Below are 25,855 nucleotides of genomic sequence, written 5' to 3'. Positions count from 1 at the left end.
GATTCCATCAAAGCATAGAGAATACATTTCACTACTAGGTGTAGTAAATTATTTAACAAAATTAATGTATCATGTCTGTCTTCCTTGTAATACCCTTTTCATAGGCTTAGCTTAAACATGCTATGCCAAATAAAATAAACTCTTAAGTACATGGATGTATATATATTTCATATTTATATGTTGATATTTCATATTTGATACCTGATACTTTCCCCTATTACCACTTGATTTTTTTTTTAAATCCTCTCCTTACTGCTTTTCTTGCCTCATCTCCTTCTTGCTTATGAGTAAGGACATTACATACATTCATGACACAACACCACCACCAAGAAGAACAACAACAGATACTAATAACAAAAAACCTCCCTTACAACAGAGATCCACCTAATGCCTAATATAATATCTGCCAGGTGCCAGAGGAAAGATTTTTAATAAAGAGATAGTTTGTATAATGCAGTTACTCTGAGATACAGGTGGCTGATGTTATTGGTACTACTGGTTTGATATATGGGTTATAGCTGCTGTTTTGGATTGGGTACTGCTTTTATGTATTTATTATAATTTTAATATAGTCTTTTGATACCTCTATGTACTGAGAGAGGCATCATAAAATACTTTAATTAAATAAATTAGGAATAAGAATAGGAATGATACAGCTGTAGAATAATCACTTGTCCCATGTAGTTTACAATTATTTATATGTTTGTTTGCTTATGACTAACTATAAATCTTTTGTTTCTAGATGCCAAAGTGGTGTACACTAATAATAAACACATACCATATAAAACCAGTAACTAAAATCAGTATACTACATATTTATACCTCTACAGAAGTTATATATATGGTAAACTAAAACCACCTACATTAACAGGTGTTTCAACATGTTTCTGGAAATAATAATTGTTGATACATGATTAATTTTAAAGCAGAGGATTATTCCATATAGTGACCACCATCATGTTAAATGTCCTACTTTGACCTCAAGTGTATGTGGACGCACCAGAAGGGCCACATCTTATGGCCCCATTCACACTACAGAAATAACCCAGTGTGAAACTGGGTTATTTATATGATGTTCAGACTGGCCCCAAATGCACCTGGTTCAATTTTCAGATGTATGTATGTGCATGGGAAAACCCACTTAACTCGTGCATTTGACACTGGGTCCCTTACTGCATCATTTTTAAAGTGCTGGAGCAATTCAGATCCTCGGTAGTGTGAGTATGCTACGAAATCAATCTGGGTTGCATGGCAGCGGTACTGGAAATGGTGGCTGTGCCATTTTCTCTCCAGTGGGTATTAAGTGTGAATGGGGACAAGGTTTAAATTGCTCTGGAGATATTCAGGGACTTAAAATGTAGTGAGAACATCAGGGATTGTATCATTGTGGAGATTCAGGTCTCTGTGGAACAAAAATGAAGAGAGAATGATCCATGTGAATGTGGTAAAGTCTTACTTGATTTCTGTTCTTTCTTTTACTCCCATATAAAATGGGTTGATGCTGTTTGTTGTTGTTTGTTCTTTTTATCCATCTTCATAGTATCTATCTAGTGTTATTTTATATTATTTATTTATTTATTTACTTATTAAGCAATTAAGCAATTTAAAAAACTGTCCTTCATGCAATAAGGTATCCATATGAGTACCATCTAATCTCATAAAAGAAGAGTCTTCCATACTCTGAGTCATATCCAGCTCCCTAAGATGTCCCTCAGAGAGCTTGGTTTCCAGATATTTAATCATCATGGTTGCCCTCCTGTTCCAGCTTGTGAGTATTATTCTTGAACTGCAGTACCCAGAAATGGACACAATACTCTAGGAGCTGAATTATCAAAGCAGAATAGGGTGGCACTACTAGTTCCTTTAATGTGGCCACTATACCCCTGTTGATGCAGAGTATAATAGTATTAGCATTTTTTGCTACCCCATCACACTCTTGAGCCATGTAGAGCTTGCGGTTTACTAGGACCCCTAGATTCTTTTCACTTGTAATATTTTCAAACAATGTGTCTCTCATATTCTATGTGTACCTTTCATATTCTGGCCTACTTGTAGCACCTCACATTTATTACTGTTGAAATTCATGTTGTTCTTTTTGCCCCATATCTCCAGCCTTGTCATGATCATCTTGGTTTCTCATCTTGTCCTCAGGAGTATTAGCTACCCTTCCTAATTTGATATCATTTGGAAATTTGATAAATGTGTCTTTTATTCCATCAGCCAAGTCATTTGTAAAGATATAGAACAACACCAAGCTCAGGAAGGAACCCTGACACACATAACAAGTCACTTCTTTCCATGATGATATCCTGTCTCAAGACAATTAGGAATGATTGTGCTTATGATGCCATTAAAAAAACTACTTTAATTGAGCCCACACATAGGAGTGACAAAGAACACATATTTGGAATCTTAACCAATTTAGAGATTTCACTTATGCCATCTAATTGGAAAAGCAAACCTATTTTACTCAAATGCAATCGAAAGGGTTTTTTAAAAAATAGCTTCATACACATGAGAAAGTTTGGATGTTAGTGAATCCACCAATCCCAACAAACACTGGATAAGTGAGGCAAAATAAATTGTTTAAAGCTTCCGCATTTGCTAAGTGCATAACAACATTCCTGGAATTGCAATTTCAATGGAATGTTACACCATAAAGCCTACCCTGAACTCACAGTGAGAAGCCGCAGCTGTGTCAGAGGACCACCAGCTAAGAAGATAAACCACCACTGATAGAAATAATCTCCCACATGATCAGTTATTAAATCTAGCTCCCAAGTAGCATAAGAAGAATGTGCTGAACCAGGGAATAATAATAGCCAGGTATGTTCTTCATTAGAAGAGAAATTCTAATCAGGGGTCATTTTTCACAGGTTGCATTGCAACCCACCCACACTGTTTCAGACAAGCTTAGACTCTCTCTCTCTCTCCCACCCCCCCTCTCTCTCTTGCAATTTTGCATGCACAGATTATATTAGCAATTCATGAGCATATAAAATGTCATTTCCTTTGGACCACAAAAGTGGCACAGCATCCTTTCCACTGAGCTTATATGTGCTGACAGCGAGGAAAAAAGGCACCTTCAAGAATAAAACCAATTAACCTTCTCTAATGTAATCTACAATAATATGGCTGGAGCTTTCAAAAAGATCATTCCCAGAGAAAGAGTAATACAAGGATTGTGCACTTGTACGGGTTTTCTAGACAAAATCAGCTGACACAAAGGCACTCAACGTGTTTTTTTCTCTGTCAATGGTTGCGATCTCTTATAGCACAGTTTGCAGGTTTCATAAACAAATAAACAAACAAAATGCACAAAATGAAGGAATAATTTGATCAAGAAAGCAAACCATCCATTATCCCACCCACAGAGGGGGGAAAGTATTTTAGTTACACACTTGCCTTTTGCCTCGTTTGCATGCAGTTTTAGATATACACCTTGATTTCACAGTAAAGGAACAGGTGGCTCTGCAGGGCTCTTTTAAGACTCATTAGTTTTTAGATACAGCACAAACAAGACTCTATCTCAGGTTCAGACAAACAAGTATGGAAACTAACATGGACACATTCATATCCTTCTCAAAAATCAGGCAATTATCTAATGAAATTAAAAATATGAGGTCTGGTCCTTTCGCAGCCACCTTGTGATGTCCAAAGACCTAGCTCAGTAACAATTTGTTTTGTTTTTAAATAGCCAAAGGATACAATAGGAGTCTGTCTGTGTAATTCCATCTTGTGAGAAAACTACTTCTCTTTGCTCCATAGGTCAGGGTGGCATTTAGAAGGGAAAAAAACCACAAACAATGCTACAGTTGTGTTTGTGGGAGGTTATGTGCACTTCAATACAAATTCTGTCGTAAGGCTGTTTTACAAAAACAAAACAAAACAAAACAAAACAAGAGGATAAGACTATCTGCCTATGAAGACATTTTTCAGGGAACAAATGGATTCAAAAACCCTTACAGCTAATGGTCTCATACCATCCATTCGTTATATAAATGCACAGGATTGGAATTGGGCCTGAGTATAATTTGCAATCTGAAATCTGTAAATCTGTAACCTTTGTAAAATAATTCACAAACCAAAAAATACTGAACATTTGAAAAGTGACTCCATTCGGGGTAAACGTACATAAAAATGTGTCAAGGTTACTAAAGGACATTGTGTGCATCTTTCAGTCAGTTAGGAAATGTGTACAAAGATGTATATATTTTTAAAGTGTGATCGAAAACGTATTCAGTGACTACATCAACAGTCATTAGGATTTCAGTGAAGAAAAATATTGCAATCTTATATGGACACTGTCACTGGAAAAAATAACAATTTGGAACAGAACAAGCTTCACAGACAGACCAAGTCAGGCCGCATTCCCACTATGATTTAAAGTGAATTGCTGATCAGGTTATATGACCATTGTTCCCGTTTGAAACTGGTTCTGATCCTACTGTGTTTGAGTTCGACTTCATGATGAAGTGAGGCAAATGCAAAAAACCCTGACTTTTCCTGACACTAGTTTTTGGGTAGTTATTTTTTTTAAAAAAATGATTTTGAAGTGTGTTCAACAAGTGGGAACAACGAATCTGAATCACATCATTCTGGAGGGGAGGGACTAATGGCAAAGGGTGTTTGCTATCCCTCTTCAGTTTTTGGTAGATCCACCATTTCCCCCCCTCTCAGTGTTGACTTTGTGCTTGTGGTGTGACCTATGGGTACATGATTTAAAAAAAATTGATCAAAGATTTGATTAACTGATTTTGCAACTACTTGCAATTACTTGGGCAGCAAGCCGGGCGATCGGCAGCTCAGTGAGGCAAGTAGTTGCAAAACCAATGAATCGAATTGTCTTAACAATTAAAAAATATATATAGTTACCAAGCCAGGCTGCCGCTTACATCACCAATTATGCGCAGATGATTGGTATGCATTTTGAAGTGGCACAAACTAGTGGGGATGACAATCGTGCCAAAAAAGAAGCAATTGCAAGAGGATAATGAGAAGATCTGCTTTCATAGTGGGAATGATGGACATTTTGGAATCGATTCACCAACATGGAGTGAAGGCAAATCGCAAACCAGTTTAGATGTAAGTGGGAATGGGTACTCAGTAAAACTGACTCCCAGGTACATGTACACAACATTGGAGCATAATAACACAAAGGTAGGCATCCTCCCCTTAGATTAATGCAAGATTTAGATTAAAAAGGTAAAGGTAAAGGTTACCCCTTTGACAGGATTGTTATGGCTCACTGTAGGGGGTGATGCTCATCTATGTTACTAAGCTGAGGGAGCCAGCACTATCAAAGATTAATCCATGCTCATGTGTCCAGCATGACTGCATGGAACATTCTACCTTCACCCCAAAGTGGTAGCTATTTATCTACTTGCACTTTTATTGGCTTTCACACTGCTATGTTGGCAGAAGCTGACACTAGTGGTGAGAGCTCACTCCATCATGTGATGCTTGGGTTTAAACAGCCAGCCTGCCAACCTTGCAGTCATCATAGTCAGTGTCCTAACCACTAAGCCACCACATCCCACCAAGATCTAAATTACAACACATAAATCCATACCTATTGTAACTGTAGCCACTTATTAGGGCACTGCATTGTGCACTGAGCATACATAACTTCAGAAGGAATTTGAATTAATCCATGTAAGACTACAATGCCTACAAGTAATTATGGTTGTACGTTACCTCCAATAATACAAGTTATGTCTATGAATTAGTTGTTGGGAGACAAAGGCAAGAGAGAGCTACTGCCTTCTTTTTCTAGTAGAAGGTCCAATAGGCATCTGCTTATTATATGCATGACACTTTGCACTTGGTAAAACCATATGTGTGTGTGTGTGTGTGTGTGTGTGTGTACGTGTGCACATATGCATATGCATACACACACATTGTTGTTCACCTTCATTTCAGTGGCCAAGATAAATGTTGCCACTATTTTATTGTGATGTCCCATTAAAGATTTTATGTTGTATCAAATGGTTCCATCCTCTTTCAGATTATGCGGTCAAACAGATACGCAGCTTGGAGCAGCCTCCCATTCAGCACAGGACCACAGTGACTAGACATTGTGGTCCCGAGACTGGCACCACATGGTCTGCTATGGACTCTTGGCAAGGAGCATTTTTTGTGCTCCTTTTGTGGCTGGGTTTGGGCTGCCTTAGGCAGCCTTGGTGCAGCTTTGGCACAATCCGGGGGCATGCATCATCTGTTTTGGGCCATAGTTTACCAAAATCTTTAAGCATTTCATCACATCAGACTTTTTTTTTCTGTTTAGGTTCCTTTGTAAATGATTTCAAGAATAACAATTGTCTTCTTATTATTTGAGGTGCCACAAATTAATCAAACACTGTTGGATGACTATCTAAACATCTCCTTTGTAATGGAAGCACACAGTGCTCTGGGCTTTTAGGTCCTTTACACACTCCATTTGTGCTATATTTGGTACTATGATCATACTTAAAATCTGGATTTTATACTTTGTGGATGCTGCATGTTTTTTATTTTAAATGTGTCATTAATTGAAAGTATAATAGTTTGGTCATGAGCCAACTCTAATTACCCATTTGCTTGGAAAGCACAAATAAACACTTTCAGAGTTAATTCAACCCTATAGCTTCAATTTCTTTTGCCTTTTTCTCATACAAATTGCTCATTCTTCTCTCTGAAACCAAGGGTTACCTAATCTCTTTTCAAAAGGGATTTATATTCATAACTCCCACTAAATTAGAACTGAGTACTAAGGGCTAAGCTTGTGAATCTTGGGGGGGGGGGGGAATCTGTGCTAAAACTTGTTTTAATTATCAAGAATGGGACTTCACTGTCCTTTACATTTTAACCTTTAGTTTCCCCCCCTGCTTTGCTTCTTTTCTCTCCCATCAATCAAGTAATACCAAAGACACAATGCAAAAAGAAAAGGAAAAAGAAAAAGAAAAAGAAAAAAAGCCTCCAGGACATGTTTGCATGGAATTGCCAGAATGCATGTAAAGACTTGAAATGGAACATCCATTGAAATGATGAACTTTTGCACCACCCAAGGATCCTGTTCAGATTGCATAAGTAGCTCTCATTTCTATTCTCCTTCTAAAAATGTTCTGTTTAAGCATATATTAATACAAAAGCCACAACCTTTGGACAGATCCAGTTCATAAAAGTCAGGTCTACCTTATATGCATCATTTTAACTATGGAGAAGAACCATTTGTAAAGGCTTGGGTACTTTCAAAGTCAAGGCCAGCTCCTTAAACTGCATTGTGATATAACTACTGTAGTTGTAAAATGTTTAACCAGCACTATTTAAATATAGGAAGAATATGCATTATCAATATGGGGATACTGATGAAGAAATTGGTGCTATAATTTAAAATAGTTGTCTGTCTGTTATACTATAAGCCATATACTTTATCAAAGTTTCACCAAATTTTGGGTTTCATGAAGATCACAGCAAGGTTTTAGTGATCCATCAATCACTAGCAGTAACTCCCAAACACTGTAAGTGAACTCAGCTTCAACTGAGGTGACAACAGTTACATTTCCTAAATGTAACGCTTTGTAAATTTTGTACTGTTTTTATTACCACAGAGGAAAACTGAAAAAGTTGTTGTTGGGAATTTGCACAGAAAATGCCATTTTGTTTGCAGAAAAGACGTATTTTACACAAAAACTGGATTTTCTTTCAGAAAACAAATTGTAACAGATTACCAGTAAGAACTAGAAAAGTAGATTTTGTTATTTTTAAAAGCAGTCTCTTCTTCCTGAGGGTGGAGATGGTGGAGAAAGAACAGCACAGGACAAATCTATGAAAAATATTCACCATCACAGTTAAAATGAAGTTTGTATTTCAAAGACAGAATATCTTTATGCATTTAAGCTTACCAGATTCACTGTCCACTGAATGCTTGACTAGACTGAGTTTTCTTCTGAATCAGAAAGGCAGTTCCTACATTATTAATAATATTATTTCTTTTTGTCATTAAATTCTTTACTAATGCAAAAAAATATTCCTGGGTGTCAAAGAGGTGAAAGGCCTCAGTGACATTCTTTCAAGGCAAACACAGTCACAAAATATTACTCCAACAAAATACTAAGCTTATTCTGAAGAAAATCTTTCATCTATAAACAGAGACTTAACTAAAACTATGCAGAATGCACTCAGATGTACAAATATTGTGTCTGTTTAATTCTGTAGAATATTTAAAGTGAAGCCTCAAAATTAGTACAACATTTATAAGTAAAAAGTGCAATCAACATTTGTATTTTGAAATTCTGCTCTGGAACTTGCATTCCTATGTAACCACTGCATTAGTCATTACAAGTTATGGTCCTGCTATAGGGATAATTAGCACGCTTTCCAAAGTACAGTAATTCTTCAGCATGCTGTAACTAGTGGGATGCATAAAATAACAACCTAAATTTCAGACTTTGAAATGCAATGTGTGTGTGTGAATATCTCAGAAACGGGGATGGTAATCATATGGCCTTCCAAATGGTGCTGGACTGCAGCTCCCAGCATTCCTCATTATTAAATATGTTGGAGCTGTTGAGAGTTGCAGTCTGGCAACATCTTGGAGGCTACATGATTCCCATCCAATCATACTTTAATGGAGAAAGGGAAATCATATAGAAATAGCCTTCCAGTTACTTGACTTTACAGATAGCCAAGAGAATCACAAAGCCTGGGGAAGGGGGTCAGACTGTATGATGACAAACACAGGTTCCTTAGAGCATGAAAAAATATTTCTAAAAACTGACGTGTTTTTCTCAGTCCTATCTCCAGTTCTGAGAATGAGATAAACTAGGCAGGGAAGATCTGCTTTAATGCAGAGTTTGTTTACATGCTCTCATGTCCACCAAGAGCTCCTGAATGCAGAAGTGACCATTAATTTGAACAAAGAGAGTCTATCCATGTGATCTCAGCATTAAAAATCAAAGGGGAGGTTTTATAGGTGGGGGATTTACAGGAACACAGCAGAACTGCCCAGTATCTCAGCAATGGCTGGGTCAAGGCAGAAGCCTTCAAATAAGACCAGACTGTATTGATCAAACAGCTTACACTTCAATCATTGGAGAAGACACATCTTTCCTCAGTGTATTTAGATTTTTACACTTTGAGATAAAAAGGCAGTCTTGAAATGACAGGGATCAACACATGAACACTGGAGGATTTGTAATATAATGAAAATAATCTTGTCAATTATTACTATGGACTATGCTCTCTGCAATTTATCTCAGATGGAGGACCGAGCTAAGAGTTCCACTGTATGTGGAAACATCTGTTTTCTTAATTATATCTGAAGGTTCAAAACCACAAAGTCTGAAACTTAAATGTCTTTTCATACCACAGACATCATTACACATGGTTCAAATGTCTTCCTAAAACATAGGGCATTAATAAAAGTACATTCCTAGTCTTAACTACATACATTGAAAAATCTGAAGCTCTACAAATTAGAAATAATATGTGTGTTCAGGACTGATGTGGTCAGGTGGATTCAGTGTTTGTGGGGTGCTGAATTTGTTCTGTGATTTAAACAGGGAGATAGTGAGTTCACTCCAGATTTTAGTTTAAACTTTAAAGAAGGTGTCCAAGGTGCTGAACCCGATCCTCCAAATGGTTGAACACTGTAGATAGCTTTTTAAAGTTCAAACTAAAATCTGGAACAGATTCATCACCTCACTGACATGGGAGCTACCTGCTGTCTTTGCTAAACAATATAACAAAGCACAATGAAGATGGGTTTTCCTGAATGTAAGCAGAACAAAAGGAACATGTGCACAGAAAGCATGCAAGTTACAGAGAATGATTCTAGCAATCCTTTCCCCTAAACCTTTTCTGTAGGTAGGTTTTCTCACATATATATGAAGGGACAGAATATTAATCCTGTAATTGTGGCTCTTCATTGTATATTGTGAAGCGGTACCATCCCAGCAGGGCTAAACATATAAATATGTATATAATATTAAACAGATGGCAGAAGTTTCTAGTAAAAAAAATACACGTTGACATCAAGGGCAGGGGATGGGAGTGAGGTGAGATGTTCCGGCTACTTCTAAAAATAGGTGTGATCAAGCTGCTATATGTTGATCAAATTTGAACATTTCTCCTTACCTCTGTAAATACTAAGACCATGTGGTCAATCTAGCAAAATATTCTGCTGCTCAGTCCCCAGTGAATGAATGGAAGTGTGTGTTGCCATCTTATGGTGGCAATATACACTTCCTAATGATGACCGTAAGGTGACTCTATCAGAGTTTTCTTGGCAAGATTGATTCAGAAAGGGATTTGTCTTTGCCTCCTGCTGAGAGAGTGTGACTAGCCTAAGGAAACAGAGTAGCTTTCCAAGGCCAAACAGAAATTCAAACCCTGGTCTCCAGAGCTGTTCTAACCTATACACCATACTGGCTCTAATAATAGGAGTGTACTCTTCTGCAAATTTTAAACATTAGTCTGGGGTATGAGCAAGAAAAATTCCCATGAATAGTTCAGTAAATCCATAACCCATCTGATGCAGTGTTCATAGTAATAGCTGAAGTGTTTAAAGTTGAATGAACATCACTTTGAAATCAGACGTTTGCTAAATTCTATACTGTTTTGGTGCATATTGCAAAACTTCCAGTTCATTGGCCCAGATTAATATATAATTGTGCTTTCTTGCATGTGATTTGTAGGCATGCACAGCTGGATCCCCATCAAATGCATCTAGCAAGTTCAGTACAAGCCCACCAAGTGATGCCATCCCATCCAGACATATTACTGTGCAAAATCCAGGACTCTCCCTTGTAATAATGGGAGAAGAAGAGAGATGTTCATTGGACAAAGCTTGGGTAAATTACTCACTGGACTTGCATTATCAGAATTCCCCACCAAGCATGGTAACTGGTAAAAAAAAAAGAAGACATTTCTCAAGCCCTCCATTAAAGATGTCCACTTTCCATCCCTGCACCAAAAAATGCAATGAAGGAATCAAAGAGCTTTAGCTGATTGCTCAAGAAATTATCTTTCTAAACTTTCAAATTAAATATATCTAATTAATTATAATTGAGCCACTTCACACTGACTGTGAACAGTGAATATTTGAACCTATAACAATTAGGAATATTACATGTATGGCTCACATTCTCAATATAAGAGACTTCTGGCAGCAGATACTAAATCACTTCCTAAACAACAAATAGTATATGACTATATTTTTCTGATTATTCCTCTTTTGTGGGAAGGAATTAGGATCTTATGCATCAAATGTGTGTGTGTGTGTGTGTGTGTGTGTGTGTGTGTGTGTGTGTTCCTAGTAAGAATAATGGTAGCTAAGTACCGCCATGAATCAAAGTCGACTTGAGGGCAGCTAACAAAAACAACATGTACTGGGACATGTTTATGTGGTGGAGGGAAATATGGGACTTGGTTTTGAATGAGTAAAAAACAATTGAAAGTAATAAGCATTAATTAATGACAAAAAGAGGAGTTGTTTATTGAAACATGGATGCCATGGATTAAGCTCATGAGATCTGGTTCTGGAACTGCAGATCCTACGGTTCATAAAAATGGATGTTGGATAGTACTATTGGACAGTTTGAGTTTTGAAAGAAGGACATTGGATGTCATATTTGGACTCAAACACTAAATAAATCACATCACTGTTATGGATAATTAAGATACTGACTGACACACAAGATTATGTATCAGCATCACTATTTATCTGCTTACAGATTTCTGTACTGTTATGTTACACTGTAGTGTAAAAAATAAAACATAAAAGTTTTTTTTAAAAAAATAAGGTGAACCTATCACACGATTTGCTTGGCAAGATTGCTCAGAAGGATTTGCCATGGTTTTCTTTGAGCAGAAAAAAAAAAGTGACTTGCTCAAAATCACTCAGTAGTTTCCATGGCTGAGTGGTGATTTGAACCCAGTTCTCCAAAGTTGTGGTCCACTGCTCAAATCACAATACTGCTATTGCTCCAATTAGGAGTGAAAATGCCTTTTTAAAAAGGCCAGTTACCATGGAGTAGTGGGGAAAAGGTGATGGAGAATTCAGTGAAGCCTCTGATTAAAACCCATCCATGCAAGATACAAGAGATTACCTGGATTTCAATTAAATGTGACAAATGACTGGTCCACAGGTTTCAGTTCCCATGTTTTTGATGTCAGAATAATCTATTAATTTCAAAGATGAACCTAAACAAATTTTTAGGCAGTACAAATCGATTCCAGAAGCTAGAACAAGCAGGCTTAAAAGCTGGAATTGAAGTTTGAGGGGGAAAAGAAAAAGAAAACCCTCACTCAAATGTCAAATGTTACATTTACAGACTAGCAAAAGTGCACTGCATCTTGTTCTGTCATTACCTACAGGCCAGTGCCAACAAGAATTACTGGAGGCAGATGACATGCTGCTACTGAAAAATCAAGTCTAGACAGTGACAGCAGAAGACCAATTTTGGCACAATATAGTTTCCATCACTATGTCACCCACTTTTTGGAGAACTCATGTTACTGATTTATACTCACTCAGGAGACCTAGTGGGCCAGACCAAGTCTATAAGCACATTGGTTGTATAAAACTACTGGCCCTTCCTAAATGTATAAGAATGTTCACATATGTGTCAAAAAACTCAGCTGTGTCGAGATTAATATCAATCTATCAACACAATTTCAGTTCTGGAGGCAGAAACTACTTTGGAGGACTGGAAAAAGACTGTGGTTGTTATTTCCACATATAAAAAATACTCAGGAAGTCAGAAGTTCATCTTAAACACACAAGAGACTCAGCTAACCATGCAAACTTAAGAACAAAGTTAAAGTCTATCGTTGCTAGAGCTAGCTAGTATAGACTTACCTGATCAATCATTATATGGTAACACTTATATAAATCCAGTTGATTCAGTGGGTCAACTTTAGTTTTGATTATTAGTTGGGTTAATGTTTTAATGTAAAGCACAAGTATCTCTGTGTTTATTTTAAGAATGAGTGATAGTCTAAATATGGGTTTTATCTCAAACACATTTAATCCGACTGTACCCTAACGGAATGCAGGCAGGAATTACTGCATGTAATTCATCACCAATTCCACTGGGAGAGTGCAGCCTGGCTGCAGCCTGGGTCCCAGGCATGCTTCAGAGGCTGCTTTTTCTAAATCAGAAAGCTCCTGACTTTGAAAAGTGGTGTCCAAAATGTGCCTGGGAGCCAGGGTGCAGCCAGGCTGTACTTGGCCAGTGGAACCAGAAGCAAATTATGTTTGATAATTCCTGCCTGCATGCCGTGTCCCAGCTGCATCCTGTTAGGGTGCAGTTGGGTCAAGTGTTCATGCGATAAGCTCCTATGGCTATAGGCTCTCAAGTAAACTGGAACATTCCAATTTTAATTTTTGCTATTCAATTATATGATCGAGCAGGAGGAGATCGTGTTATATCCTAGAGAAATGTATAAAAACGAGAACTTAGTATTCATAATAAATATGGATTTTCCCCCAGAAAAAAATATTTTGATTGATTGATTGATCTTATGTATCAGCTTTCTTCCATATGAGACCTAAGGCAACTAACATCATAAAAATGGAAGCTAAATTCACTTCAGCAAAGTGTTTATGTTTAAGAGAGGCAATTCCCATAATACAAATTCACTGGGCAGAGCCAGTCCAATTTCTGCTTTGATGAATGCCCTGGTAGACATTAGAAGGCTTTTTGACTGCCTAAAGATAATCACCTAGTTCTTGAGTTGCTAGGTTGCCTTTGTGTTCTCCAAAGGGACAGAGATCAACTTTGTTTCCAAGATAATGATGGGCCCAAACAGGCCAAAATAAAGCTGTTTCAGGCCACTTTGGAAGTATGCTATTTAAATGACACACACATCTTAAGAGGCCAGAAGTTGTGCCAAAGCCGTGCTCCAGTCCTTAAGACTGGAGCATGGCTTTGGCATGGCTTCCAGCCTCTTAGGATGCATGCGTCATTTAAATAGCATACCTCCAAAGTGACCCGAAGCAGATTTATTTTGGCCTATCTGTTCGGGCCCGACATAATTGAAAGTGGCACTTTCAAAATGTGGCCACTTTAAGAGAGTCACAAGTTTGTAACTATGGTTACTTAGTCTAGACCAGTGGTTCTCAAGCTTCCTAATGCCACATCCCTTTAATACAGTTCCTCATGTTGTGGTGACCCCCAACCAATTGTCTCGGTTCCTAAGACCATCAGATATACACTATGTGTTTTCAAATGGTCTTAGGCAACCCCTGTGAATGGGTCTTTCGACCCCCCAAAGAGGTCGTCACCCACAGGCTGAGAACCACTGGTCTAGACTGACATTTCAGTTTCATAGGTATTCATTATCTGCAGTTGTTTTAGATATAATCATGTTCTAAATATTCCTCTATGCTAAGGACCTGGACTCCATGGCATTTTATCATGGATTAACTCCAGGCTTGACAAGATACTACATGGCTTATGTGGTAGTTACCCATACCAAAAGAATAACAACAACAACATACAAGTAGAGGAACATGACAATCCTGTATGGATGACAGGAAATATATTAGAGATTGTAGTCACAAGAAAGGCTCTTTAAACACACTGTTTCCTTTGATTTCTTCAAATTAATCTTGAATATAAGTGTGGGCTCTTGAATTTAGTTTAACTTGCCCCCTTATCTAAATTCTCTTTATCTTCACTTCCAAAAGCACCATTGTGCTTTATGTGCAAAACAAACAGAATAATCAGAAATGCTATTTTATATTCTCCTTAATGCAGGGACTAAGGAAAGAACAAATGAAGCCACAATTTCTTCTTCTCATGTAAGATTTTTCTACACCCCCCCCCCCCATTCTGTTTTTTATTGTGTTGAGATGTCAAGATGAACCAAACCATTGGAACATGTAATTAAGTGCTGATATAAAACTCTCAAAAGGTAACTAAAACAAACAGTGACTCACAGTAAATCTATAGTTGATTCCAGACAACTCCAATACATCATCCATTTATGCTTTTATATCTATACGTACAAATGTCTGTGTGTAAATTCACATTGTTTCATTTGATGCCATCATCCTGTCAGGAACATAATTTAGAGGTATAACAATGAAATCAATATAATTGATTTCAAAGATGTCAGACCACCAAGTAAAGCATGGGGGCACAAACCCTTAAAATCTCTCTCTCTCTCTCTCTCTCTCCCTCTCCCTCTCTCCTTTAAATGGGTTTTAAAAATGTTCACTTAAAGCAAAAGACAAAAATGGGACATTGTAAAAAATGGTATTTAGTTGTAGGGAAATTAAATACAGTGCTGGGAAACACATTGTAATTTTGGCTTTGACATCAATAAACCCGTATTTCAAAAAGAAATGTACTGATGGCATTTTCCTGCAAAGCTGCAGAAGACTGGGGCAAGGAAGACATTTTCTTTTCCCCCTACCATAATTAACACTTTTTGGACTTCAGCTTTATTAGAATAAAGGTGTGAATTAAAATTTCTTAGATAAAAGACAAAGTCTTTGTCACTGGTACCAGCACACAGTGGCTTTTATCCAGTGAAGGAGCATATAAATGCAGTTAAAAATTACTATTATATGCTGGGGGCACTTTATGGTTTGTGCTCTACCCCAGACAATAGGATATAACTATAAATACAGTCCTTTTCTTTTCACCATCAATATCCCGTCCCTGTTATAATAAGCATACATGAAGCAAGAAATATAGGATGTATCATGTGCATGCAACCAGTGAAAAAAAGTTTAAGTCCAATGTGATAAAAAAATTAATGATAATTATAATTACAATTGCTAGAAACATGACAAATAGTACACCTATTATCTTACCAATTTTTAAAGGAACATTTAAAAAGGCTTGGCCACCTCTGTGATTATATTTTAAAGATATACTTTACAATGTCAGCTATGCAGTTTGTTGGCTTGTTTAAGTTGCATGACTAGCTTATTTTAACAAATATTCTCTGTTAAATGGAGTGCCTACTATTCAGGCAAATGTTAAGCACATCCAAGCCTTAATGTGATTTCAAGTCAAAGAGCAGGGTCAATATTTCTCTGCACGAAATGGAAGGAGGGCTTAGAAATGCTTAAAAGTGCAACCCTATTCATGTCTACTCAGAAGTAAGTCATACAGCATTCAATTGGCTTACTTCCAGCTTAGTATGTATAGGATTGCAGCCAGCCTTTGGCTTGCTACTGCCTCATGGGTTTATGCTTCTTTTTAAAATACATGTTTGTGTGTGTTTCCTTCCAACTGACCTCTTGACAAGTCTACCCTGTGTGGCGTCACTACTGTAAATTGAGTGTGTGGATGTTGTGTTTGCCCCTACCATTTTCCATATGCTCTGCCTCACCAACACTGCCATCCGGCGTAGTCCTTTCGTAGTTGTCCTCTGGGAGTGGAAGGGCACCCAGCCTCGGCCCTGAAGAACTCTTACTGCTTGGTGTTTCTGACTCCTCCAGACCGCTGTCATAGCAACTCTGCAATGACCCTTGATGTGGGTCCTGAGGCTGACTCACAACTGAAAACGTCACTCTACGGAATGGCTGCAAAAGAAAAGATTCTGAATGTCACTTCAAAGGTATGGTCTTTGAGAAAGCCATTCTTAACAAAAAAATAAATAAAATAACACAAAACCCCCCACAGTTGAGTCCCCAGTATCTAAACGCTGGTTCAACAATGACTAATCTACACCTGTAGCAACAACCTGGAAAGCTTCAGTGACTGTGTGTAATGTATATAAGCCTTCATCTGATCTTCCATTTATCTAAGTGCTTCAACTGTTCCCAGGGCAAAGGTTGGACACAGTAGGCTACCAGTTTAAAGGCTGCTAAATATATCAGCTCTTCTCAAAGTGTAAGGTGGTTCTCTCAAGGAAGTTGTGGGCGACCAGACTTAATCTCTGTGTATCTGAGCGAGAGACACTTGAAGACTGACGGCTGTATGTGCAAAATGGTTCTCATGAAAAGACTAGCATCGGGAATGTTGCAAAGGTTTGTGAAAATCGTGTATGGGGTGGAGAAAATATTCCAATTTTAATAAATGGTGGAAAGGATATGTTTCTTGACTTTCAGGAAACCCTGATAAGAAGAATGAAAGTACTAATCTGTCTGTTATGTTTTCTCTCATATTTAACTCTTTAAAAAAAAATTCACGTTATTTCCATCAATCTTATGAATAAATGTGTAACTATTCATAATTCTTAAACCAAAATCAACCAAACAAAATTCTTTGCCACTTGCACTGGGCAAATTCAAGAGGCTCACCTCTTCCCATTTTATACCTGCTCACCATTTAGATGGCATTCTATCATTTAAAAATGACAATCCTAATTCAGTAACAATAACATATGACTGAATACTTAGGAATTCAAAGTTACATTTATGGGCTAAGCACAGAAAGCCCTCTACCTGAATGGATAAATTTATACATTTTACTTTTTCTCACATTGCCTCTTTTATTTTACTTTTAAAAACTCAAGTTCTTTCACTCAAATGTATCAAGAAATTGGTGTACTTTGATTTATTTTTTTAGAGAAAATAAACAGAATATTCACCTACCCTTAGCGTATTTAATCTCATCACATTTTAGAAGTATATGCCTGTCTTCAATTTGGCCTGTGTTAAAACAGCTCTGACGTAGAAATGTTTTAAATGACATTGGCTAAAGATTGCCACAGAAGATTTCAGCATGAAACCTTCATGATGTCTGGCATTAAAGCTCTTTGGAGAAAAGAACAAAATGCTAGAAGACTTTATAGACATCATAAATGTTACAGTATAGTGTGGCTGCCAGTAACACTCCTACACACATGGGCATTTTAAAAATCAATGTCTGTGATTTTGAAAACCAGACCACGTAAGGGATGTAACAGGAAGAAAAAGAAAATGGTTCAGTCACTCCACTCCCCTTGTCATAAAATTTAATGCTGAGAGATTGGCTGTTTCTGCCAGCTGACTTAATAAAGCCTTCAAACTACTGCCGCCAAAGCTGACACTGCAAGCTTCCACTGGGACTGTGCGTCCATTGATTATTATTATGGATTTGTGTTCATTCAAAAATGTCAAAACAGCCTCAGAGGAATAACTGACACTATAAAAGTTTATGCATTGCACTCTGACACCCAAGGGTATTTGGGGAAATGGGAGAGACAGAGGAGCCTTGTCAGCGAAAGCCCATTGCATTAAGTGGACAGTGACAGCAAATTCAAAAGGAAAATACTTTCTGCCCCTTCCATCATCTGTGGGAGATATCCGTTCATAGGAAAATGGAGCTCATAAACTTCCACCTTGTTATTTTTTGTTTGTTTGTTTTATAGACAATGGATTCTATTTCCATTATTCCATTTTCATAAGGACACTAAGAAGTTTATCACACTAGCGAGATCCCGTGGGAAAATAGGAGTTAAATGCGATATAACACAAAGATAACCTGGAAATGTCCAAGGTTTATCACACGGTGTCAAAGTTAACGTGAAATAACGTGAAGTTAATCCGCAGTAAAAGCAGAGCAAACCAGCAGCTTTTTAAATTTGGAACAAAGAAAATTTAAAAAGCTGCTGGTTTTCTCTGCTTTAACTGCAGATTAACTTTGTGTTATTTTGTTTTAGCAGCAATTCAGTGTGATAAACTTCCCAAATTTGCAAGTTCTGTTTAAATTCAAATTTAACTTAACTTTCGTTTAACTCCTGCTTCCTTGCAGAATCTCACTGGTGTGACAAAGCTCTAAGAGATGGTTCTGAAAGCTTATAACCCTTACAGATGGCTGTATCTAACAGCACTGAAACATTGTGTTTATACATAGGAAGGCAGTACTTAGTCTGCACAAACAATGGTGACTTTCCATCCATGAATTTGATTAATTCATGTAGGTCGGAGACACTGTGGTACATTTAAGGTTAGAGCATTGCCCCGAGAAATGGGAGTTCTGGATTCTAGTCCTATCTAAGCAAGGAAACTGACTGAGTGACCTTGGGCCAGCCACTATACCTCACCCTGACCTACCTCATGGTTTATTGTTCCAATGAAGTAGGGAGGAAAAGAGCTAAGTGCATCCCCTTAAGAACAAGATAGGAAAAGTAGGGCATACATTTAGATCATCTTCATGACCATTGTGATACCTAAAGTGCATCCTTTCCTCCAATTCAATATGAAGAATATTTTAACATTTTTGTTGTTTTAATCAGAACAAGGTATAGACTTTCCCTTCAGAAGTCTAGCTAACAGCACCCTCTAAAGTCACACCCTTCCATTTATCCAGTCCAGCTGCTACTAGTACCCCACTTATGCCTTCAATGTGTATTGTCTCATTTTATTTAATGTCAGGGTCTGTGATATTGCACATGCTTCCTCCTGGTGGCTTCATATGAGTGGAGATTTTTTCTTTCTTTCAAGTGCACCTGGCCATTATATAACCATTTGATTCCTCCCACCTGCAAGAGGAAGTAGCACAAGTGCTATCAGACCTGCAAATAAGCCTTCAAAAATGTTAGCTGAGGGGGTGGAATCAGAGCTCAAAATAATTACAAGTCTACATGTAACATATACCTGTAGAAATCATTGGTGACTCATTCACAGCTACACTGGAAGAATGACAACTTGTCCTCCAGGTGTTATTGGAGTGCCATTCTCATCATTCCTAACTACTGGCTGTGATGACTACTGATGATGGGTTGTAATCCAACATCATCTAAAGGTTCCCAGGCCTAGTTCCTATGAGTGCTAAGTGAAGAATCAACTTTCTTCAACGTGTTCTTGTTTTTGTTGTTCTTGTTGTTTTAAAACCTATTAGTTCTGTAGGAGGATTCCTATTGGCCATAACTGTGGCATTGTATAAGCCTGACCACCGCCTAGCGTGACTCAAGTACATGAGTGTAAAATCTACCAAATTTAAAAACAAAACATATGTGGATCAGTGTTGCTAAAACCCGTCATGCAGAAAATAAGATGGGAAGATTTCTAAAAATGATTTCTTTAGATCAAAGCAGTATATGGGCTGTTTATCTCTTGAAAGAAACAAGCATAGTAAGTAGAAGTCCCATAGGCCACATAATTTCTCAATATCTTTTTTTTAAAATGTCATGAGTGATTTCACTCATGAAATTAAATCCCAGTGGGAAATAGCCAATTTCTCATGAATTGCATCTTCACAAATGATGTAATCACCACTTTCATTCAAAACTGATTGATATGCCCTCTAGTGACTTATTTTCCAACTGTGTATTTAATTACCATCAAAATGATGCAACAAGAAATAATGCTATGATTGCAGTAAGTCCCATGAAGCCCTGCCCTTTTTATGCTACAGATACGAAAGGGACAAGACCACAGTCAGTAAATTTTAAGGGTAAATTATTTAAGAGGTGTTTGGATCTAACATGCCGAGTGGCTAATTTCTCCCATACTCATTAATATCTATGGGCTACATGGGACCTTGGGAGATTCCCTTTGTAGATCACTATGGGTGCCCTGTCTCATGCCATCATCTGCCTCTGTATCACTATAACTCAACAACAGTGCTGGGAAATGTTATTGAGAAATGTTCTTTTTTGAATTACAACCCCCAGAATAACATAGCTACCATGTAACTCTAGTTCAAAAGTAAATTTTCCATCTTTGCTAGGAATGTGGGGAGAGTTGTCCCAGCAGAAACTCCTATTCCACAAATACCTTGGTTCCCATTAAAAATGCTTTCCTTTCAGCTCAACAAACAACTGGTACATTGGTAGGAGCCTTATTTTACTGGGAAGCAAGCAGTATGTATACCATAATACCTGCATGTCCCAATTCCTCTATATTGCAAAGAAGGAGATAGGTTAAAACCTCTTTCAGTTCTTGCTGTAACCTTGATCAAGGCTCTCTGTGTGTAAAGACTTTCAGCCATCCCCTCCAATGATTCTGAAAAAAAGTTTATTGTCCTCCTGCTGCAAATATTAGCAAGGAAAAGAGTGGCCAGTGAATAGGGAAAGGTTTAATGTCCCCCATGAGCAAACCTATGCATGATTACCTCTCTGCGCTAGAGGATTGTGTGAATATCTTCTGGACAATTCAACTATTCCATAGATCTTGCCAAACTACACATTTCAAAGCATCCAAGAATGCTACCCGAAGCACCAATCTTGTTTCACATTGCTTCTACATATCAATACTATCTAGTACAACTTAAAGTATTCGTGCCATTATGTTATATTATGGATTAAAACCAAAAAACCACAGCACTTGAGATTTAATACCTATCTGCTTACCTCAGCACAACAAGGCTGTATTGTGAACATTAGGTTTCTTCTAACTCAATAATTATATGATTCTATGATCTGGCAAAAGCAAGCAAGCAAGCAAACAAAAAAACTCAAGAGATTTTGCCTCCATTATGAGACTGAAAGGAGCCAGCACGGTGTAGTGGTTTGAGCATTGGATTACGACTCTGGAGACCAGAGTTTGAATCCCCACTCAGCCATGAAAACCCACTTGGTGACCTTGGGCACATCCCTTTCCAAAAAAATCTTTCCAAGAAAATCCCAGTATAGATTTTTCTTAGGATTGCTGTCAATCGGAAATGACTTCAAGGCACACAACAACATGAGGAATGTTGTTTTTGTCAACATGGTTTTGCCATCATGATTTTCACAGTTTTGCCAAGTGTGGCAATAGTTTATTTATAGGAGGAATAGCTAATACCCAAAAGTCAGGATAAAAATTCAAAATGACCTAAATATACTAGAAACCTGGGCCAAAAGCTAATAAAATGAAATTGAATATGGAGAAATTTAAGGTACTGCACTTAGGTGGAAAAATGAAATGCACAAATATAGGATGGGGAACACCTGGCTGAATGAAACTACCTGTTAAAGGGATCTAGGAGTCCATCACAAGTTGAACATGAGTCAATGGTGCAATGTGGCAGCTAAAAAGGCCAATATGATTTTAGGCTGCATCAATATAAGTATAGTCTCTAGATCAAGGGAAGTAATAGTACCACTCTATTCTGCTTTGGTCAAAACCCACCTGGAATACTTTGTCCAGTTCTGGGCACCACAATTCAAAAATGATGTTGAGAAACTGGAACATATCCAAAGGAGGGCGACCAAAATGGTGAAGGGTCTGGAAACCATGCCCTATGAAGACCGGCTTAGGGAGCTGGGGATACTTAGCCCGGAGAAGAGAAAGTTAAGAGGTGATATGATAGCCCTGTTTAAATATTGGAAGGGATGTCATATTGAGAAGGGAGCAAGCTTGTTTTCTGCTGCTCCAGAGAACAAGGCCCAGAACAATGGATGCAAGCTGCAGGAAAAGAGGTTACACCTCAACATTAGGAGGAACATCCTGACAGTAGTTTGACAGTGGAACACACTTCCTCAAAGAGTGGTGGAGTCTCCCTCTTTGGAGGTCTTTAAACAGAAGCTGGATGGCCATCTGCCAGGTATGCTTTGATTGAGAGTTCCTGCATGGCAGGGGGTTGGACTGGAAGGCCCTTGTGGTATCTTCCAGCTCTATGATTCTATGATTTCATATTGTTTCTTTTCTCCAATGCTGAGACTGACTTTTCTCATGGGGACTTGTAAAAGCCTGGTTTGGAACACTGATGCATGGAGGAACAGCTCTCTCCTCCTGTCCAAGAGCTGTGGTCTGCTGGAGAAGTACCTTTCCATGTCCACAAGTAGGAGAATACACTGAGGAAGGAACAGGAAGAGGGTCTTCTTTGGCATGATGCCCCAGTTACAGAATGATGAACTAGGGCCAACCATGGATTCACTACAACACTAAACAAAAACATGTTTGTTTTTTAACCAAAAGCTGTGTGTGTCTGGGTGTGTGATTTTATGTTGATTTGCTCTAGTTCATACACACACACACACACACACACGTTTATAAATTGTATTAACTTGTACATTCTCATTTGGTGTTGTATCTTCCTAGGCTGTTATTTCCACTATTAAAAAAATGTTTTAAATTATTTTTTATTGTACACCACCCTGAGATATTTTGATGCAAGGCAGCACATAAATATACGAATGAATGAACCATTTTCTGAAACACTGGATTTACATCCCTATACAGTGGTGGAACTTGCCAAATCACCAATGTGACTTCTGCCTTTAAAGTGCAGACTCAAACCCCCAGTGGCCTCACCAGCCCATCAGCATGTACACTGTGAGCTGCCACAGATCCTACATTTCCTACTCCATTCACAGAATGTCTTCACAGAGGTGAAATACAGAAGCTAATAGTATCAGTGGAGGCAGGAGAATTTTCATAAGATGCCCTGGAGAAAGATAGCAAACATAATATTGCTGTCTTTAATATTTCTCCATATAGTTTGACAAAACAACCAACTGGGGGACCACCTCATGTTCACTGTTATAATTACTACCACACTGAAATATTAAGCGCAATAAATAAGTGTATTATAGTGGTTTGGGTGCTGGATTACAACTCTGGAGACCAGGGTTCAAATCCCTGTTCAAGCATAAAATACCATTGGGTGATCTTGAGCAAGTCACACTCTCTCAGTCTCAGAGGGCAGCAAACATCCTCTGAAGAAACTTGCCAATAAAACTCTATGATAAGGTCACTATAAGCCAAAAATGACTTGGAGGCACACAACAACAACAAAGCCACACCACACCAGTGGTTTTCATAAACATGATAATAGATTTCCACTGTTTGTCTCATTATTTGGCAAGCAGAAGTATGCTGGCCTTGCAGATGAGGGGCAGAAGCTGCATGTTGTACCCATGTGCAAATATCAGCCAGAGTAAATTATGTGAAGTTTCTTAATCCAGGATTCTCCTCTTCAAAGTTTTCCCATTTTAGAAAGAAACATTTTGCAACCATTTTTTAAAAATGTAATTGCCTATGCTGCAACACTAGCTTTTGCAATTAAGAAGAAAGGGCTTCCCTGAAAGCCCTTCCCAGAAGGGCTTTCACATCAATGCCATAGTTAAACATACGTTTCAGCTTTTTCATTTAAAAAAAAAATCAAATGGTATCCAATATCCAGTTTAGACAAGGGCTATGCTTCTAATTTTCTACCAAAAGCAAAATACAAAAACAAAACAAAATAAAATAAAACAAAAAAGGCAACCTTTCCACCTGCTTTCAAAGGGCATCGTGTTACTTTGCTACTGAGTTTTGAATGAATCAGTATCAACCTGTGTGTCATTTCTAATTAATTTAGTGTGAACATGGCATAAGGTGCGGCTTTTGTTTCCATGGTGCTTCAGCCCCAATGAAAAAAGAATTAGGAGTTGTCCCTGGCTTCTTTTCACAATATTCCCACTTCCCAATGGAATGTGGCTTTTTCAAACGCTGAGAAAAGCAATTAAAATGTCATTATTATTATTATTATTATTATTATTATTATTATTAAAATTGTACTTAGATAATTTAACTGAGGTGGGGGGATGGCACTCCTGCACAGTTATGTAAGTCACAGAAAGTCCAGAATAAGTAATTTAAGTACTGTTCATCAGCCTCCTTACTCTGCCAGATCTTATGGCCTATTTCCAGTATACTGACAAGGCTGCTACTATATTCATTTCTTCATATTACTTCCATGTAAACCAACCTGCTGGCTGACTTGATTACAGTGGAGATGAGATATTTTTGTTTTGGAAAGTGCAGGCATATTATTCCCCCAAGTCATCTCAAGTTCCTAATACAATCCAAAACATGGTCATAATATGAAACAGTGAGCTGTTCAGTTTCCTGTGCAAGGGCAGAGAAAAGGAAGGCAGTTCATGCCAATCATATTACACTTATTTCAACACACATACCATTAACAGAAGAACGTCGCCCATACATGCACACATTATAAATTTAGCCTCTGAATATAACCTACAGGACATTTGGGGAGTAGGTGGGAAACATCAGTGGGAGGAAGCAAAGGAAGAACACAACCAGATGTCACCATACCTTGTTTTATAGGAATTAAAGCAAAGGTTTATGGAAGACCTTGAGTTTGTGCATGGTTATGTAGAGGAAAAACAGGAAGAGCTAGATTGTATATGATGCAGACCTTGGGCATAATGAGTTACAAGGAGCATCACTACCTGTAACTAGTGCTTTATTTGTGTAACAAAGGTGTAACAAATCCACATTTTGAAATAATGATGTTTATCACACTATGCTCTTAAAGAGGTACTATTCCAGTGTGACTCCTCTAGCTGCCTCCTGTTGCATGCTGGGATTGGCAGTTTTAAGGAGGGGTATTTAGAATTCTCAGGCAGAGAAGTTCAGCTCCTTAAAACTGCCAATCCCAGCATGCAACAGGAGGCTGCTAGAGGAGTCACACTGGAATAGTACCTCTTTAAGAGCATAGTGTGATAAACATCATAGTAATAAGTCAGTTTCCTTCCTGACTTACGACATTATTACTTCATTATTATGACTAATAGTTTACAGTAACTTTCAAAAGTTGCTTTTAAGGACAGTTTTATAGACATTTTGATAGTAAACTTGTGTGTGTGTGTGTGTGTGTGTGTGTCCTTTTTTTATTTATCCCAAGCATTTGTTCCCCCCACTTGCAAAGAAACACATCAGAAAGCAATGGAGCAATGACCAAATTACAGTGGAGCCTTATCTTATGCAGGAGAACCATCCCCCCCTCGGCATAAGCCAAAAAATGCCTATGTATTCAATATAATGGAACTCGGGTGCAGCGGTGTGGTGGTGTGGGTGTATGCATGCGCGTGTCGTCCATTATATTGCCGCATGGCTTCAGCATAAGCTGAAAGCCATGTATAATGCGGCTGCATATGGTGTAGGTGAACAGTACTAACATCACACGTTACTTCCTTTTATTGTTATATAAGTAATGGTGACAGATTACTTTTTAAACACTGTAATAAATAACAGAATGAACTGCAGTCTATCTGA

At 37.9% G+C, this 25,855-nt stretch overlaps 1 protein-coding gene across 1 annotated transcript in view; it reads right to left on the bottom strand.

Moving 5' to 3' along the window:
* PCDH7 (protocadherin 7) overlaps positions 1 to 25,855 on the bottom strand; it is a 478,336-nt gene that overhangs the window by 249,926 nt on the left and 202,555 nt on the right. Inside the window, exon 3 of the mRNA XM_089525068.1 lies at positions 16,309 to 16,525. Within this exon, the coding sequence (XP_089381194.1) occupies positions 16,309 to 16,525 (217 nt within the window). The remainder of the gene's footprint in view (positions 1 to 16,308; positions 16,526 to 25,855) is intronic.

Source organism: Sceloporus occidentalis, unplaced genomic scaffold (genome assembly GCF_023333645.1).
Source record: "Sceloporus occidentalis isolate IW3139 unplaced genomic scaffold, rSceOcc1.0.p SCAF_5, whole genome shotgun sequence".
NCBI classification, from domain to species: domain Eukaryota; kingdom Metazoa; phylum Chordata; class Lepidosauria; order Squamata; family Phrynosomatidae; genus Sceloporus; species Sceloporus occidentalis.
This window is presented reverse-complemented; position numbering and strand designations above follow the sequence as displayed.